The sequence below is a fragment of the Sebastes fasciatus genome, chromosome 5, assembly GCF_043250625.1.
Source record: "Sebastes fasciatus isolate fSebFas1 chromosome 5, fSebFas1.pri, whole genome shotgun sequence".
Taxonomy (NCBI): domain Eukaryota; kingdom Metazoa; phylum Chordata; class Actinopteri; order Perciformes; family Sebastidae; genus Sebastes; species Sebastes fasciatus.
In genome coordinates, this window is record NC_133799.1 from 5,949,259 (window position 1) to 5,968,200 (window position 18,942).

At 39.2% G+C, this 18,942-nt stretch overlaps 1 protein-coding gene across 8 annotated transcripts in view; it reads right to left on the reverse strand.

The window, feature by feature from the left end:
* Window positions 1–18,942, reverse strand: part of pde4cb (phosphodiesterase 4C, cAMP-specific b) — a 122,203-nt gene that overhangs the window by 50,714 nt on the left and 52,547 nt on the right. Inside the window, exon 1 of one of the 8 annotated variants that reach the window (XM_074634703.1) lies at window positions 10,556–11,279. The exons of 4 other annotated variants lie outside the window; for them this stretch is intronic. In XM_074634703.1, coding sequence (XP_074490804.1) covers window positions 10,556–10,791 — 236 coding nt within the window. In that variant the 5' untranslated portion in view covers window positions 10,792–11,279. Of the gene's footprint in view, window positions 1–3,032; window positions 4,038–10,555; window positions 11,280–18,942 lie in introns of those variants that run through there. 3 more of the 8 variants (XM_074634707.1, XM_074634711.1, XM_074634712.1) reach the window with 3 other exon arrangements.

The following is an 18,942-nucleotide window of genomic DNA, read 5'->3' on the forward strand; positions in this document are numbered from 1 at the left end:
TAAACCCATCCGCAGCAATGGTAAACGCTCAGAGAAAGTGTGGTGGGGACACTGGGGGCTCTTAACTGCAAGTTGCTCTTTCAACTTTTTAACAGAGTTAATCTATAAATGATCTGGCTATTTTACATTTACAGTTTCTGTTGTGTGTTAACAGGATTATGAGTCATTTTATCGAGGAAGTCACTCTGATGACTTGCCAAATCATGACGTAGCAACATTTCCAAATTCCCCCAATTTCTCTTACCCAAGAGTAGATCAGTATATCTCTATAAGTGTCTGAAAGATACGCAAAGTTGCCGGATAAGATTGTTAAAGTTTTACACACCACTGTATCTTTTAAATGCAACCTGGAAACCCAAAAGTGATTCACTTCAAGAAAAACAAAAAGATTTGGGCTGTGGTCGGGTGGTTACTGATACCTGTGACTTAGTGTCAGTTCAGACAGAGACATCAACAATGACATTTCTTCGTCATTCGAGGTAATTGTTATATGGTAATCAAGGAACTTACATCATTGATAAATGTTTGCCATAACTGCATAATCTTTTATCATCCTCTTCGTTGGCAGGCTGGAGTTTGAATGGCAGCAGCCAACATTCCCAGATATAACATTTACAAACAATCTTGATAAAGAGCCAGCAAAAATAGTGAAAATGCTACAAGCCAATAGCACACCCAAAATATTATTGGTATAGAGACACACTTTACATCAGGAAGGCTCCATCGAAAGATGTTTAGGGAGACTTCAGCTTTGACCTTTCAAATTCATACACATTATGTTTTGCCTTTGTCAGGCAAAATATTCTTCTGTACAATTGCAAGTGGTAGTAATTCTTTTATGTGTTTTTCAAAGGTAAAACATCATGTGTATATTTCAGTTCACAAAAACTGCAGCGACAGGTGCAAATAGCAACATACTGTAAACAGTAATGTCTACTTCTGTACCAAGGACAATTGGTCAATCATGTTATTATTCTTAGTTTCCCTCTTCTTTTAATGTATGGTTCTTGCTGTGGGTGATAGCAGGGAAGGTGTGGCGTGTGATTGTGGTCGTGCTGGAATGTGGTATGGGAAGCTCTGTCAAGCACTGACCCACCAGCTGAGTGGAGAGCTGGGCGGTGCCCACCAATCCCAGCCCATGCTTACTGGGACTGAAGACAGGAACAGGCATGAGCACACAAGCGAGAACACACACAAAACACAACACAGTGGAACGCATAAGAACATGCATGCAAATGGGAATATGTACTGCATGTGCTTTTAACTTGACACACGCACACGCACACGCACACGCACACACACACAGACACGCACAGACACGCACAGACACAGACACAAAGAAGGCAGTGTGTGTTTGTTGTCAGTGTAACATGAGTCAGTCACTCATTGTACGTCAGCAGCAAGAGGCGGGGCTATCTATTCAACAACACCCTCTCTCTGCTCTGACAACAATGTATCAGGCACAACTACATACTCATATACATAAACACAGTGTCAGAGGGAAAATGCATCATTCACAAATTGAGGCACATGCACTTAAAAAATAAAAATGTAAGCTGTGCTGCATTTGCTTTTAAGCTGCTTGGACACAAACATCTCCAGATGGTCCAACTCTCTTTAGTGCTTGGTGTGGAGTCAGCAGTATGTCTCAGGGTCATAGCACTGAAAAATGTCTCTGGGAAACTTTCAGCAAAAACAGGAAGTCATTTGAATGAAACTTGCCACAAACTAAACTTGCTTCCTCTCAAAAGCCGTTGGGTAAAGTGCCAGCAAATAAAAAACAGTGCAGCTAAAGAATGACCGAGTCACATGCTAGCCTAAAAGCTCAGGGTGCTGAGCAACACAGATCCCACCTTATGAGTCCATACAACATACAATGAAAGTTCCTGTGTGGAACCTTTCCCCCATCAGATATTTTTTCTATTATTAGGTTTCATCACTTTGATGAAGACATTCTGTTCATTAAAACATTGATGAACCCAATTAACACTAACCTGCCTTTTCTACGTCTGCTACAATTAATACATGCTACTGCTACATGACAAAACAAAGTTACTATAATTATCAGTTTCCGACTGGTAAATAGCATTAACGTCAACATCCAGGTTGTAATTACAACTTGGAGACTCAGACTTTTGTGAAAGCTCCAGTACTTCTGACATAATAAAACTAAAGTGCCCAAAAACCAAACCAACATGAACGGCTCGTATCGGTTAAAGTGCGTCATTCAAGGTAATTAAACCCGAAATATGAAGCTCCATCGTCAACGTACAGTAATTTTAAACCTCATCAGACCAACTCTGCAATTATACAACCGTCATGAGTTGTCTGATGACGTCAATGTTTGCAAGTCATAAACATGTGAATCTTTGTGACGTGAACATGGCATCAGTGAAATTTCCCAGAATGCTGCAGGTGGAGAACACTACAGTGATACTCCACCGTATTGTGGTCCATTTTCTGCCACAGAAAGATTGGTTTAATTTCTTTGTGAACAGCAGTGCACCTTTAGACAAAAGCCCTTGCTCTTTGATTCTGCGGACTGACACCAAAACCTGATATTGCAGTTGATGTGTTTCTTTTCAAGAAACTAAACTAAATTTTATTTATACTTTTAAACATCACATTATTAGGGAATTACAGTGTGTGCACATGTTGCAGCTTAGGTGTTATCTATTTTCATGATATTAGGGAGATGAATATAGTTATCATTCTTCCACATTTTCTCACATCACTCTTGCATATCATGTTCAGTAAAGTATAAACTTTTGTCTTTCCATGAACAAATATATGCCAATTCTCTCTGTCACTATTCCAATTAGAACATAAAAATAACTCCTAATAAAACGCTGCATGTATTATCAGCTATAACAGTCAAATCACTGAATGAATAGTGTTCTGTTTACAAATAACCGTGTCTATTGCTGTTGCCCAGACAGTGACTCTATCATTCCAGATCTGTAAGCCATGCGAGCAATGTGTATGAACACTCCCTCTCATGAATATGAGCGCTGAAAAGTTTAGGAACATACCCCAGGCACGAGTGTCTCCGACCATGTCCGAAACCAGTCGGCGCCCCTTTCCTTGTCAAGCGGAGTTCTTTGTTCATTGTCCCTTGAGCTCCTGACTCATACGAGACACTAAAATAACCTCAACATCTGAACCGAGCCTCCTGTGAATTCTTGACCTATACAACGCAGTCTGTTATTTTCCTCCCGTTAACCACCGGTTGGTTCTGGAGTGACTCCATGAGGTTTTGTATTGCGATAAACCAAAACACAGGAAGAATCCAGGTGAGAAATGAAAACAAAACTGACACAGTCTGATGAGAGGACAGATATGATTAATCCTCAGTGCCTCAGGATGCAGGAATGTTGCAGAGTTCTTCCGCTGAAGTCCCAAGCAAGCCTCAACAAGGCTGACTGGAGTGTGATATTCAATTAGTCTCTCCAGGAGGAAGAAGCAGAGAGGGAGCTGTTGTAACTGAAGACTCAGCTGCATTGAAGGACTTTCCACAGTTGCCTCTCTTACTGATTTGTTCTTGTTGTAAACACCCAAACTAATCCCAGGCGTGACACTGACTACATTCCTGAAAGGGTCTTTAGTAGCACAGCTCCAAGTAGAACTGGAGAGAAGTCTGAAAACTTTCAAAGTTTCTCTACTTCTGTCAGTCACTCACTCACTCTGTTTGCAGGAAAGGGGAAGGGTTGAGTTGTTGCTGAGAGCAATGATACTGCAGGGTAGCGTCAGCAAGGGTTGACTCGGCTCTTCCTCCAGCTGTGTGAGAGCATGCGGAGTCCCCTGAGGTTGCTGTGAGAGCTAAAGACAGCCCACCAAGTCCTCAGGAGCTGTTGAGGAGACTGTTTTGTACGGGATAGCCAGTGCCAAGACAAATATGCAAGAGTTCAATTTACAAGTTTTGGTATCAAGTTAAAGGCTGATCTTTTTTTAAGCACCATTTTCAGATATTTAAGATAAAGACAAAGCATTGAGTGTTGACCCTTTCTGAGCTTTGAGAGACTGAAATTATTCCTACATTTAGACATTTACAGAGGAACATTATGGTGTGTCCCAACTTGTTAAAGGGAGCTCTGACTTCACTGCCTGGCTGGCGGGTGTTTTTTGTGTCTGGCAGAGCTGGCTTGGCTCAGCCTTCATTGACACGTGAGATCAACGGGCCGCCTGATCCGACACCCTCCTTCTGCTGCCCTGCAGTTCCATAATTACAGGGGGATATTGTTAGAGTTGGTGCTGGGCAGGGTGGCAAGGGAGGTGTGTGGGCATAAAGGGCATGTGAGGATTCACAACAAAACCTGTTACAAGTACCAAACACAACACACAATCTCACATTTTCAAAAAGTATACATAGAGGTTTTTTTGTTTGTTTTAGTGTCACATAATGGTATAGATTAGCTTAAACTTTTTGTTTAGTCGATGAAACACCAAAATGTGTGAAAACGCCCATTACAACTTCTCAGAGCCCAATTTTTCTTTAAATGTCTTACAAAAATGCACAAAGATATTCAGTTTACAATGATATACTGTATGACAAGCAAAAGCAAAAATCCTCTCATTTGAGCCACTGGAACCAGAGAATGTTTGCACTGTAGGGAATGGGAATCGCAGAGCATTCTGGGGCGTGCCGCCATTTTTGGATCCATCATTATCTTTCACCTGTCAATCGTTCATCATCAGAAATGTATAATGTATGTGCGAAAGACAAATACCCATATAAAGAGAAACTGACAGAGGCAAAACGGGCTATATATTACAAAATTGAAGTTAGTTTATGATATTGATCCTTATGAATTAGGAGGACCTTGACAGGTTGCACCCATTATAGTCAACTGTTCAAAATATGTAAATCTTTGGAAGCCGATGTCCAATTTACAAATGGGAATATGACATTAAGAACTACAAGCCAAATGCCAATTCCACAACCATCTGGACAAAGATAAGCTAGCGAATGTTATGCTAACGGAATACTGACAAAACATTGGCTAATGATACATAATTAATCTACCGTTAGCCTACCGTTGTGTCTGACTGTATGCTATATATTCTACAATTCGGCTTTTGAATCTTATTCACTGTGTAGTGTTCTGTGTTATCTTTTGACACTTGCAGTAAACAGCCAGCGGATGGCTCTCTTACCCTTTATCCTCCAAAAATGGTGGACTTGCTGTCGTGACTTCACATTCCCATTCCCTATTTTTGCTCGAAGAATGACCGAAAAGATTAATCAATTATCATTATCAAATAAAATAAAGTAGTTGCCAAATATTTCTCTGTCAATCAGTTTGATTAATCAATTAATTATCAGCTGATAAAGGAAATACTGAATACTGAAGACTAAATATTGACGCAAAGAACAATCTTAATATATAATTGTCTGATGCTGGGGGAACTACAGGGACATGTTCCTGCTACTTTTCAAAACCCTAGATGAAAAAGAGAAATCGGGACTTAACTACTACTTAAAGAGTCCGCCGTGAGAAAAGGTAGTAAGAGGATTGTGAAGATAAATTTCACAACTTCTCTACACTCATTAACTTTTCACACATTATACGATAGAACTGTAAGTCAGAAGTTAAAACATAGGATTGTGCTTCAGCCAGTAGACTGCTGACTCAGAGGTGAGATAACGCCCCTGCCATACACGCACATCCTCCATCTGAAACCCAACAACAGATTCCCAGCAACACTGTTTTAACTTACAGGAAACAGCAGTGAGATCTCACCAATACAGAGCTGTTAAAATTATGGGCTTGAAATAAAGTCTGTATAGTATGTTGTGTTATCGTAAATGTTGACATCGTCAAGTGTCATCCCCTGGAGGGAATATTCATCTTTTCATTCTATACTTTTCTAATCACTTTCCCAAGCATATTCAAACCTATAGTGTCTGTTAAATCATGGAGGAGCAGTGTAACTGGTATAAATGGCACACCAGTAGAGATAGAAGCCATAATATAGTTTTGGCTATACTTTGTGAATGGGCACCCAGCTCTAGATTAAACCAACCATGTAAGTGACTCATCAAAACAAGATGTTTTTTCTAAAGACAACTTCTTTAATGTTACCATCGTTTTCATCTCTACATTGCTTACAGCTGAGAGGACTGGCCATTGTGAGGACAGAGCTTGAGTTTCAAACGGCTAGCACTTTCTTTTCAAACATTTTGGCTTCAGATAGAGGGGCACTCGCTACGTGGCAACAGACAAAGCCACCACAACCACTTCCCTGAGCCATATGTGAACACTGAATGATGTAAACTAGAAAGAAGATGCTGTATAGAGATACACACTATTATCTTCTCAATGTGGTATAACTTTGTCATGCGATCGGTGTATTTATGTGAGATACCTCATAATGATAACAACAATAAACTGAAGTAATACAAGGATAAATTAAACGACTTTTGAGCCTGATATAGCAACCTAAAACTAAACAATTTCAATATGAATGCCCCCAGCACATTTAGATCCCTTAAGTAGTGCCTTGATCTACCAAAGCCTTGTGAGGAATTGGAAGTTTCATCTTTATGTTACTTGTGGATTTCTATTGTTTTTACATACATTTTTATTCATTTAAACATTTCCACTGAAACGCTAACTTGACTGTTTCACTGTGCACATTTTTAAAAATTAATACTAATACTTAATGGTATTCATAAAAAGGTTTAAACCATGTTAAAGGTTCACCATAAATTAAGTTTGCCTGATTTCCTGGTAACCTATAGATATCTAGTCTCTATACCCTCATTTCCTGTCACCTCCCTACTGTGGTCTGTCAAATATGTGCAAAACGCCCACGCATTTACAAAAAGTATTACCAAAAAAGATTTCCTGATAGTGTTGTGCGCTACTATTTGAGCTATGCAGCATACAATTTCATCCAAAATTACTTTAGACTAATAATAATTATTTGAACTATTGAGATCATCTGATAAAAATGCAAACATAAATACTTTAAACAGCCTAAAGATGCTTGTTTTTATGGTTTATGGCAAAGGCACAACAGGTTTCATGTTTACCTGATGAAGTATGTTTTAGAGTTTTAACTAGAAAATAATTACATTTTTGGTAATTTAGATTTTGCTTTCCATCACCACATGGACACACGCTTACATATATGATTAAGCTGCTTGCTCTATTTTTAAAATTTTGATGACTTACCCTAAAATTTTATTATATATTATATTTATTATAGTGCAATATACTGTAGTTTACCCCCTCAGGAACTGCACTAACCATGGTGGTGTTACTTAAAGCTTTGCTCTGCTCTGTAAACTATTACAGATCGTCACTCTTCTTTATTGCACTCCACTTGAGATTTCCAGTTATAAGTAATTGCTTGATTTTACTCTTTGACACACCTGGTGAAATTCCTTTAATTGCTTTTCTCTGTGAGTTAGATTGGCAAGGGAGCTTTCCTCATCAGAGTTTAATAAGAAAGGTGTTGGTTGAACAGGCTCAAGCAATAACTGGATTAATGAGGAGTAATGAGAGGAAGCAAAGGTGTGCATGTGTATGGTGTCTGTGGTACGCTCTACGCACTTAACCAAAATAACTAATGCGAATGGCACACTACATCATATTATAATATCAATATTCTCCTAGTTTTCAAAGTTTTATTAAGACCTAGATTTGTTTTTCCTTTAGCTGTAATCGTATGTGTATGTACTGTATGTGAAACTAACAATAAGGAAGTTTCATTAAATCCACAGGACAAAAACCAACACGACTGTTGCAAACAGCTTGCAGCCCCATGAAAGAGATCCCCTCAGCCTCATGGCGCTAGCATGTTAATAATGTCAACTATCAACTGACTTAGGACAATATTGTTGAGATAGCTGTGGGAAACACTGTCATTTCTCAGTATTAAAGTCCTCTTAAGATGAAACAGCTGTCTGCAAAAATTACTCACATCATCATGCAACATTGTTATTATATTATACGAAAAAAACAAAATGTTGTTAAAGCTCATTAAATCATTTTCTACAAACAATTAAATTTAACAGTTGCTTACACACATCAGTTTACATTTGTAGACTTGTCAACTTGTACTTTCATGGCCTAACAATACCTTTTACTGTGAGTTTACAGACAAAACTGAAAAATGAGGGCAGCAGGGTAATTTTCCTCCCATGCAGCTTTCTCTGAGTCTCCTCAAATGACCTACAGGTCATGGCTGTGTGCATGGAAAATCTTTTTCCTACGTCACTACCCCCCAGCACGTCTTTTTCTCGCACCATAGTGGTTAGTTTCTATTTTAAAAATCAGAAAATTACATCATAAGGTCACACTGATATCTCTACTTGACATTCTGTTCTGTTCTGAAATGACTAATAATCTCCAGCCATCATTTAAACATTTAAGACATGTAATACCAATTTAGGCATTGTTTTGTTCTGACGTAAGAGAGACACATGCTGCCTATTTTCAGTCATGAGGAACAAATGGTACAGCATTAAGCATCAGCCTTGTTTACTGCGGCTATGTGTCCATAATCCCTCTGAATTCAGCTTTTTCTCTGCTGAACCGGCCCGGTCTCACCAAATGACGTATGAATGACACAGCAATTTGTAAGTAATTTTGCCATTGTTGCTTTTGTCATTTCACGCCATGTTGTCTGTACTGAGTACAATGTAAACGCATTTCTGCATAAATATGCTACGCTCAAAGCTAAAGACGTAGAATACAAAGTAAGAAAAACGGTTTACGGTGGGCGGGTCAAACAAACAAAGGACTATCAATCAGCAGACCGGTGTTTAAGACCGGTGTTTGTATCCCTAAGTGTTGAGTTATTTTGAGGTTACATTAGTGACTTTGTGACGTGTTTTCTGTACTTATGTTACGTTGTTTACTAGGGCTGGGACGATACACCTATCTCCCGATTCCATACTATCACGATACTTGAGTGTCGATTCGATTTGTATTGCGATTCTACAAGTATTGCGATTTGATCGTACGATTTATTACAATTTTTAACTTTTTAACACTAGACCGTGGCAAAAAGTTGAATCATACACTTTACTTTGGATAATATCTAAATTAATACAGTAAAAATGTTTGATTTTCAGCATGTTTGTAGTCAGAGATGTCCTGAAATCAAATATATCAGTCATTGTCAGGCATTATTTATAAAAAAAATTCCAGCCACCCAAAAATCAAAGAATAAAGACATTTCCATCACATATTAGTGGTATTTTCTTTATAATTTATAAGGAACATGTAATGTTTTATACTCCTGGTGAATATAATCAAATCAATATTATTTCCATATATATATTTTGTATTTACAGTACTGTTTGTAAACAACTTATTTTGAAAACCCAGACAGTCACACGTATATACTTCAGTCAACTTCGCCAAGTCCGTCGCTAGCCCTCCCGTCAGCTCCGTTCTCTTTATACATCTATGGTCAGCTTCATCGGGGCCGTTTGAATGCATTTAACTTAAATGTCAGTATATGGGTGCTCTACAGTTGTAACGTTGGATGATTTGACCACAGAGATACGAGTGATGGCTGGCTTGACCGCAATAAAATAACATTTCCTGTCCATTACAGTGTTAGCATGCAGCTTTAGCCATGATGTCTAGCTCTGCTTTTCCTACAATGTGTGAAACCCAAAGTGTATCTATACTTTACTGTATGTGTAGTGTTTACCACTATGGATTGAGAGAGTGCAGGTCGTATCCACGCAGACCCTACGCCGTTTTCTGCTCCGTCGTATCTGCCGGTCATGGTTTGTTTTGAGTGACGGACACGGAACGAATATGAAATCACATTACTCTGACTACAACAATAATCGATCAATATCAATATCGATTCTGTCATTAAAAAAATCGTGATACATAGATGAATAAATTTTTTTTACCATCCCTATTGTTTTTGTGCACATTTTACTTATTTTAAACCCGACCATGATATTTTTCCTAAACCTAACTAAGTGGTTTTGTTGCCTAATCTGCCACCGTTACCGTAGTAATCTACACAACATGCAAAGAGCCTAAAATGCGCTATCATGACATGCGGAATGTCCTTAAAATGTCATGCTATTTATACGCTTTCCATGAGATCAGGTTGGTTGAACAGAAACGTTATCTGACAAGCAATCCGACTGCTGCTATAGGAAATACTCTGGCAGGCCTGCTGAACGCTGCGCTGAACACCTTAGGCACAAAACAAGACGCACTCTTTCACTGCAAGAACAACGAAGTCCATTGAGATGGCACCAGTCCCGAAGTCAACAAAATCATGATTTCTCACAGTTACCTTTTCATCAGACAGTGGGCCTTTTTTTGCCACTGCAAACCCATGACACACATTGCGATGATGTGGAAAAAGCAGCTTTTGTTTTACCGAGAAATGCCTCTTTATCTATCAGCCCATGAAACAACTTGAGTTTATTCAAGTTCAGCAGGGTGTCAGAAAGTTAACCTCTGAATCTCAACCTCTTTCCATGTGTAACAACATCTTCTCTAGACTAAGTCCTGTAAATCGTGACTGTGTAATATCCATGCCAAAGACTTTTAATTATTAATACTACCTGGGTGTGTGTGCCAAGGTGAAGCGCCTCTGCAGGGCGATGCTACGGTTCATGAGGAGCTTGCGGAACAGCAGAGGAGAGTGCCGGGGGGAGTTCCGAGGAGAGTTGCAGGGAGACATCCTTGGGGATCCACAGGGTGATCCAGACGTGGACTGCGGTTTCAGTTTGATGGGCTGAGTGTTGCTGAGTGGGAAGGAACCGGCCTCCCCAGAGTTTTCCAAAAGTGCCTCACTCATTCTTGCCGTGTAAGGGTTTAACAAAAACCTGGTCTGTTACGCTGATCTCTTGTGCAGCCCTCGCAGTCCTGACAGGTAGTCAAGGTCATCCATCTTAAAGCAGCAGCACTCTTCCAGGGAATTCATAAAATAACTCTCCAGTCTGTCTTGTAGTGATGCACTACATACGCAGAGACACTTGTGGGAGTCTCTAAATTCTTCAGATCCACTTTTACTTCACAGCTTGAGAAGCTCCATTACCTTTCTCAACAGAGCTATGTGCAAGCACTGTTGATGGACACGGACACGAGTGCAGGGGTGAGCCCTCCCCTCAGCAGTAAGCTCTGTTTACATAGCACTGAGCCCTGCCTAAATATGGCCAGGCCTGAATTATAGCGTTGTTAGCTCGTACCACGGGTGAACCAGCACTCCCTTCATGCAGGAGTAAACCGGCAACGGCCAAGCACACCAGTTTACATCTGTTTTCTTCCTCAGTTCATCAGCACACAAACATGAAGCAGTGATTACAGCTCTGCCTGTGTAGACACATGCCAGAGCTGGGTTGCGTTGAAAGGCTGCAGCCTGGATAGATTTTCATGACGCTGGTCAGTGCGGCCCCCCTCACTGTCTAAAAACAGAGCCCGCTTGAGATAAAAGATAACAGGAACCCCGGAAATGTCACTTAAACTTTTAGTCGTATCTCAAGTGAATAGCGTTTTCCCAACGGGGCTGAGGGGAGATGGAAAAACAGAGATCAAACAGAGTTTCATCGTTGACCCCTAAGGCAGCCTGAATCTCCTCTACCCAAAACAAAACCTTCTGAATTCAGCCAAGATACACAAACTAAAGTCCTAAATCTGCTTGTACCTAAACATTTCCCTTGATAAGTAGTATGCTGTAATAACAAGTTGCTCCTACCTTACACACATAACAGTTCAGTTCATTACATCTTACGTGTAACTTACAATACATTCCCTGTCTATTCCTGTCATTCATCAAATACACAACTTCACACTATGTTCAATCTCAGGGATTCAGAGATCAGAAAGGTTGCCAATGGTTGGCTGTGTGTCAGGTTTCAGCTGCTTATGGGTGAGAGGAGTATTTGTCCTGATGCTTATCACTGATGCGCTTAAAATGGCAGCAGACAAAAGCAAATATGACCCTTAAACTGGCATATTTTGACTCTAATTTTGATCTGAGAACAGAGCTGGTTAAATCAACACATTTCTGTCTCAGTTTTATAACTCGCACATCAGAAAATAGATCAAGACAATGGAACTGCGAAACATACACTGGGTCTTTTACTGCTTCATCCATTATTCCAAGTGTTGCTTTACATAAGATCCTTTCTTTTTCTTTTCTTTGCTTATTAAGATGTTAATTGCTGTACCATCTCTGCACTGCAATTATCAAAGATAATCTATCAATCAAACAGTGTGACTACAATGTCTTTATGCTGAGGTTTTATGATGAAGAAGTCTGGGTTTCTGTGGGTAGTGCCCTTTCCTTTGTCCGTTCAATCATAGCAACATGAGAAGTGTTTAGAACAGAAAATGTCAAAACTCTTGTTGACACACAACTTGTGCAGTATAATCCAGTCGTATGCTCACTACTTCCCAAATACATGCCTTTTTGCCAAAATCTTACTATTACTAGGGCTGTCAAAGTTAACACAATAATAACACGTTAACGCAAATCCGTTTTAACGCCCTTAATTTATTTAAAGCAGCAGTGGGTAGAAATGGAGCAAATATGACTAAAAAAAGTTAATTTTATAAAACGTCACTATATCCTGACAGTAATGCATGAGACAGATAATCTGAAAATGGGTGGGTTCAAACATATCTTCTGAGTTTTTTAAAAGATCTAGATGTAAATACCTGGAAACAGAAGCTGAAATGCTGATCTCTTGTCTCATTTTCATCTTTTGATGTCAAACCAAAATGATTTTAGTGTACAGCAAAAATAAAGGAATTTGCCTCGCTTAATTTGCATAAAGCTGCATATTTGCCCACTCCCATGTTGATAAGAGTATTAAATACTTTACAATTCTCCCTCTAAGGTACATTTGAACAGATAAAAAAATGTGTGATTAATTTGCGATTAATTGTGATCAACTATCGACAATCGAGATTTAATATTTTAATTGATTGACAACACTAATTAAAACACTTTCACCACGAGTAGTGCACCTGCTATGAGAGACAGTGCACCAAGACGACTTACAACACACGATTGCTGTTGTTAAACCTGGACCCCATTTACTTCAGTTCATCAAGGATTTACTCCGTTTTCAGATTCTCCGTTCGCCGTGGATTTATGCATGTGAAGTATTCCTTTAAATCTACAATTACTGCCTTTTAGTTGTATCTGTAACGTATCGTGTAACCTAAGGGCATTAACATCTTGATGGCAAATCAGAACATTTGTCCAACATTTATTATTCATCTTGTCATTATATCTCTTTGTCACTAAAGCTTTGGCATTAAAGTAGTGAGATAGAAGGGCTCTTGAGCCATGAGGGGCCGACTGCCAAAGTACCGATTTAATTCGGGAGGGGTCAGGAGGGGTCACTGCAATGAGCTCAGTAACAAAAACACAGCTGTTGTATGAAGTGTTGCCAAATGTGACCAGCAGATGGTGCCCACGCACAAACATACAGCAAGCACACGTATGCAGACGAATACACTAATAGGATCCCCATGACATAAACTCAGGATAACCAAATGTCAAATCATCCTCTTGGGGTTTGACTTAGAGAAATTCAACTTTAGAGCATTAGAGAAATATTTTTCCAAGGCACCTTACAGCATCATAACTGTATCTCCAGCATAAGAGGACCCAGCGCTTTTCGCCTTTAACCCTGGAAACAGTCCACATCATCTGCTAGCACAGTCTACCATTACGCCTGTGACTGAATGAGGGGTTGGCTGAGTGGGATGAAATAATTCAAAACAAAAAACTGTAGACCGCGTTGGCAAATTCAATCAAACTGTTACCATATGAGTCAATGGGGAGAAAAGACGAGGAGCTGAATCCCTTTAATCTTTTCTTAAAGTGACTAATGCCGGGATATGTGGAACTATTTATTCGACTGAGTCACATACCCTTCCTCCTCCCACCACCAACACCAGATCTAACACACACAAGCACACAATCAGTGCTGGTTTAGCTGACACACACTCACATAAACACTCATGCGTCAGATATCTAAAAAGCATACTGCTTTATCCATTAAGCTCCAGTATCTATAGGTGTAACTGCATCATACTACATTCTCAACCAATGACTTTTAATAAAAAAAGGATGGAAGCAACCTAACTATATAAATACAATTTCATTTGAGGGACACACTCAGAATCTCCTATTAAAATCTCCTCTCCAAAGGCTGTGGTTTTAATAAAAAAGAGATTTCCTACTAAAGTGTGTGTGTGTGTGTGTGTGTGTGTGTGTGTGTGTGTGTGTGTTTTAGCACAGTTAAGCTTCCATAATGAATGGTCCTTCAGGTGCTTTGTGGTGATGCGTTGAAGGAGATGACAGAGACCCACGCTTTCACAGGAGGAGAAAGGAGATTTGGGGGTTATTTGGATGTAATTGGATCTAGAAGTAGGCAACAACACAGAAACAATGACATACCCAAAAGTGCTTCCACCAAATTGTGTATGATACAGACATCACCAAAAGAGATGAAAGAGCCTGCAGTATGCACCTTTTTCACAACAATTGTATATTTTCAATGATTCTCAGACATCTTAAAGGGCCAGTGTGTAGTATCTAGGGGGATATATTGGAAGAAATGGAATATAATATTAATAAGACCCACAACCCGCGGGTTGGGCGGGTTGGGTTGAGCGGGTTGGGTTGAGCTTACTAGAAAATATTGTGGGTTCAGGCAGGCGGCCGACAAATTGACAAAGCAGCATTCAGAGTAAGTTATTAATAACTTACAGAAATATTGTGTTCTCTTCCCCTCTCTCTGTCTCTCAAACATACACCAGCCGTGGTGACACGGAATGTGTTCAAATTACGTGGCGCCACCACGTAATGCGCTGTCAAAAGATCGTAGTCATTTCATGTATGTCTGTGAGATGATGTTGCACACACACACATACACATACACACACACGCTAAGTATGTATTGATATTGTTGTTCAATAAAAAACACTTCTTGCATGCACAGTAGATAAACTATACATAACATATCAGTATGAATTCAAGCAGTTTGCATTGATTCTGTGCTCAGCTCAGACTAGATACAGTACTTTGTGTGTAGGCAGCTTTATGACTGATGATAGTTCGTCAAGGTGACTGAAAAACTGACAAATTGAAAAGGAAGGAGGGCTGAACAACTCATATTTCCACTCCATTTTGGAGAAAATTTGCATATTGTTCATTCTATGTCTATTTTCCTTTATTGTAAAGCACTTTGTGCTGCATTTCTTGTATGAAAGGTGCTATACAAATAAAGTTTATTATTATTACTGGAACTTGTATAGAAAAATAACTTGATTTCAGCATCCTGCAGACATGCTTATGCAAAGAAATGTAATTTTTCAGCACATCCATCAAATTCCTTTTCACTGTGAAGATTTATCTTTCAGTATTACCTATTAATGCTTCCTTCAAGGCAGAATTTCATTACTGGTGGCATTTAAAAAATCTGAACAGTCATTACTTAACGTTTTTCTAAAAGTGAGGGACATACACTAACATATTGAGAGACTGCAGCTCAAGTAAAGGGCGCACTAAAGGGAACATTTCATTATATAAAATAGTACGTGTCAACACACACTCACTTCTCTCTTACATACAAGTACAAGCAAGCATACACAGATGCGCGCACACACATGTGTTCCCTTTAAATGTACCTGGGTGACAAATTGATCAGAAGATGTACAGTATGTTCCAAATATCAAATAGCGCTTTTCTTTCATAACTGCATAGAATAGCAATGTCCACTTACAGTGCTAATGTTAAACACACATCATACATACAATTTACAAAATAGATCATAATATAAACTATGTTAAACCAAGAATCAGTTTTAGTCCATTAAAACACGCTTTCTTTCAACTTAAAAAAGAGATCACAATACTTCTTGTAATAATGTGAGTAGGAATTGCTTTTTCAGTGTTCAAATAATAATGATTCAACTGTTGGCCTGTTGCTGCTTTAAAAAGACGTTCTCTGGCTACCGCCGGCAGGTTTGTCTCCCGCTGCCTCTGTCGCCTCTCTTCAGAGGGCACTGTGACTGTAAACAATGTGCAACACCCAATATGACGTTTTATCACCATTAACCGAGTTTAACAACAATTAGCCTATTACAGTCACGAGCTTCAGGATATCTACTGTAATCCAATGTGGTGAAATCAGTTTGAAAAAAATAAAATACTTCCCAGCTTCCCTACCGTGACCGTATGGAAGACCACAAGAGTCACGTATTTAATTGATTAATAACTAATCATACAAAAAAATAAGCATTAATACATTTGTTTAAAAATGTATTTATTAATCTATGAATAAATGGACTAAATTACAAACAGACAATCGGAGCGCCTGTTACATCCCATGTGGCTAATTTGCATTCTTTTGGCCCGTTTTACTAAGGCCCAAAGTGTCACTGGAAAAGCTAAATGGAGAAGCTAAATGACTTAGCAAATCCAATAGCTAGTGGGTTTAGTAAAAGCAGCAGGGAAATGCTAATGCGAATGGGAAAAGATATTAATCAGCAGATTAATCTGCTGATAAACTGCTGGTGAATTACATAATCATGCCTGTTAAATGCCTAAAATGGAATGAAAAGGGGAAAACCACATAAGATTAGGTTACAGAGTGAAGAGAAATGCAAAGAGCGGCGATAAGCTTGTCCAGATGGAATCAGCGAGTCCCGGCCAGCTCCAGGGGGAAGAAGAGCCAGGAACATGAAGAGGCTCATTCTGGACAACTTCCTCTAAGGCCGAGAGCTGGGATCAACGCCAGCATCCTATGTAATAGACACTCTCACCAGGCGTTCAGCACATTCCTGCTGATCCAATGACTACAGATCCCCCCCTCTTTCCCCCCCATTGATATCTGTTGGTGTCTATGTTCAAATGTGACATCTTTGCTGGTTGTGGAGCACCAACAAAGCCTTGTTTTGGTCTCTAATTGATAGCCTGACTGGAAATAGCACCAGAATCTTAACATTAAACACTAAATTCACTTTTTTCAGACAGTCTTTCATACCTTCAATCTTAACACTATTATTTTTAGATTGTCATGTTTGTTGCACATATTGTGCTGAATACTTTAAATTAAGTATTTGCCATTCATTAATTTAGGACAGTTGCTGATTAAGGTTGTCGTTTATTCAATATGACTCATTCATCATATTTTACAGTGGGCTTTCAGTGTTGACAGGCAATTATGATGCTAAAGATAATAAAATACCAACAAAAACACAACACTCAAGAACACTTAGGGCTGTATTTAAACAATCTATAGTGCATGGTCTAATGTACACAGTGCAAGTCTTTTTAGGGCGACTTGCAACTTCACTTTTGCTAGTTAAAAGGTGCATAATCTGGGCACAAAGTAAGGCACATGGAGCAAAGGGGTTGTATTTAGTCTCTTAATTAATCATGGGTGTGTTATGGGCATAACAGGAATTAAACTAATCAGTGTCATCTCCCACTCCCTTGAACAGTCTTTGGCAAATTGACATTTTACACTTAACGATTAATTGATGAATCAAAAAAATTATGAATAGGTTAATCGATAAGAGGTCTGCAGGATTTTCTGCTGCCCTCAGCAACTCCCACAAGTCATCGAGCTCACTCAGCACTAGTTGATGATTTCAGTAAAGAATTTGCATAATGCTGTTTCAGTTTGGGGAGACATTGTCTGTGATTTATAAAACTGTTGCTAAATAGCAATGTGGTGCATGTGTGATGGCAATCATTACAATTATGTTGCAGGCACTGGAGGTTCTGGATCACAGGAGGAACACTACAGTAATATTTTTCCTGAAGTCTTGCCCATGAATACCACAAGCATTTCAAGGTAAGTGCACTTTCTATCAGCTTTAAGCCTAAAGTACAGCACTTCTCACCTCACAATAGTCCACAACGTGACATGCATCCATCACATATACAGGCATAACACCCTTGTTGGCATCTTCTCAGCATTGTTTTCTCAGATCACGCAGTTAACATCTCATATACTGACTATGTCTGTCAAAGTTAACGCGGTAATAACACGTTAACGCAAATTATTTTTAACATCACTAATTTCTTTTAACACATTAATGCAACTTGCAATTTTTTAGGTTGTAGCGGGTTCAATTTTAAGGCTAGAGTGAAGATGCTGTCATCTATCATATGAAACTAAACAACTTAAGGAATCCATTGGTACCAACCATGTCATACTAGCTTGTCGCAAAGGAGGCTAAATAATGCTCTAAACGTACGTTAAGTTTTGACAAGGAAAACCTGGCACTGCCATTTTCAAAGGGGTCCCTTGACCTCTGACCTCAAGATATGTGAATGGAAATGGGTTCTATGGGTACCACGAGTCTCCCCTTTACAGAAATGCCCATTTTATGGTTTATATGACCTTAACTTTTGGGTAAGGCTCTGATGATGAATGCCTGGGCCAGACTGTCAACTAGAAAAAGACACACATCGTCACATCTTTCATCACACAGCAATTTATCCAACTGTCTGTCGGGGCGTACCGCATCTCCTAGGCAACCGGGAGCTCCTCAATGGCAAACACTATGTTGTTATTGAAACAGGACTACTGCTGTGGCTCTGTCTCCGGTTGTTGACCTTGCATGCCCCATGGGGCTGCAGCCACAGTTAAACACTGCAGCTCTGAAGATAATTGACCAGGTAGAAAAAAAGTTGCACTGGATCATAAGTGATGAAGGAGAAATTGTTGGTGATATTGTTAATATTATTATCATGTCATTGATGATATCATTAGTTGTAAATAGTATAAGGCTTTTAAAAGGTTTTAGGAGTTTAAATCATAAGACTACCCAAGAGGATTCCCTGAGGAACCCCCTCCTAAAGTGTTTGTAGTAAAAAAAATATATATCACATATTTTTACTCTCTGTGGTTCAACTTGCTGCTGAAAGAAAAGATCAGAACAAAGGCAACAAACAGGAAAACTGTTTGTTTGTTCCG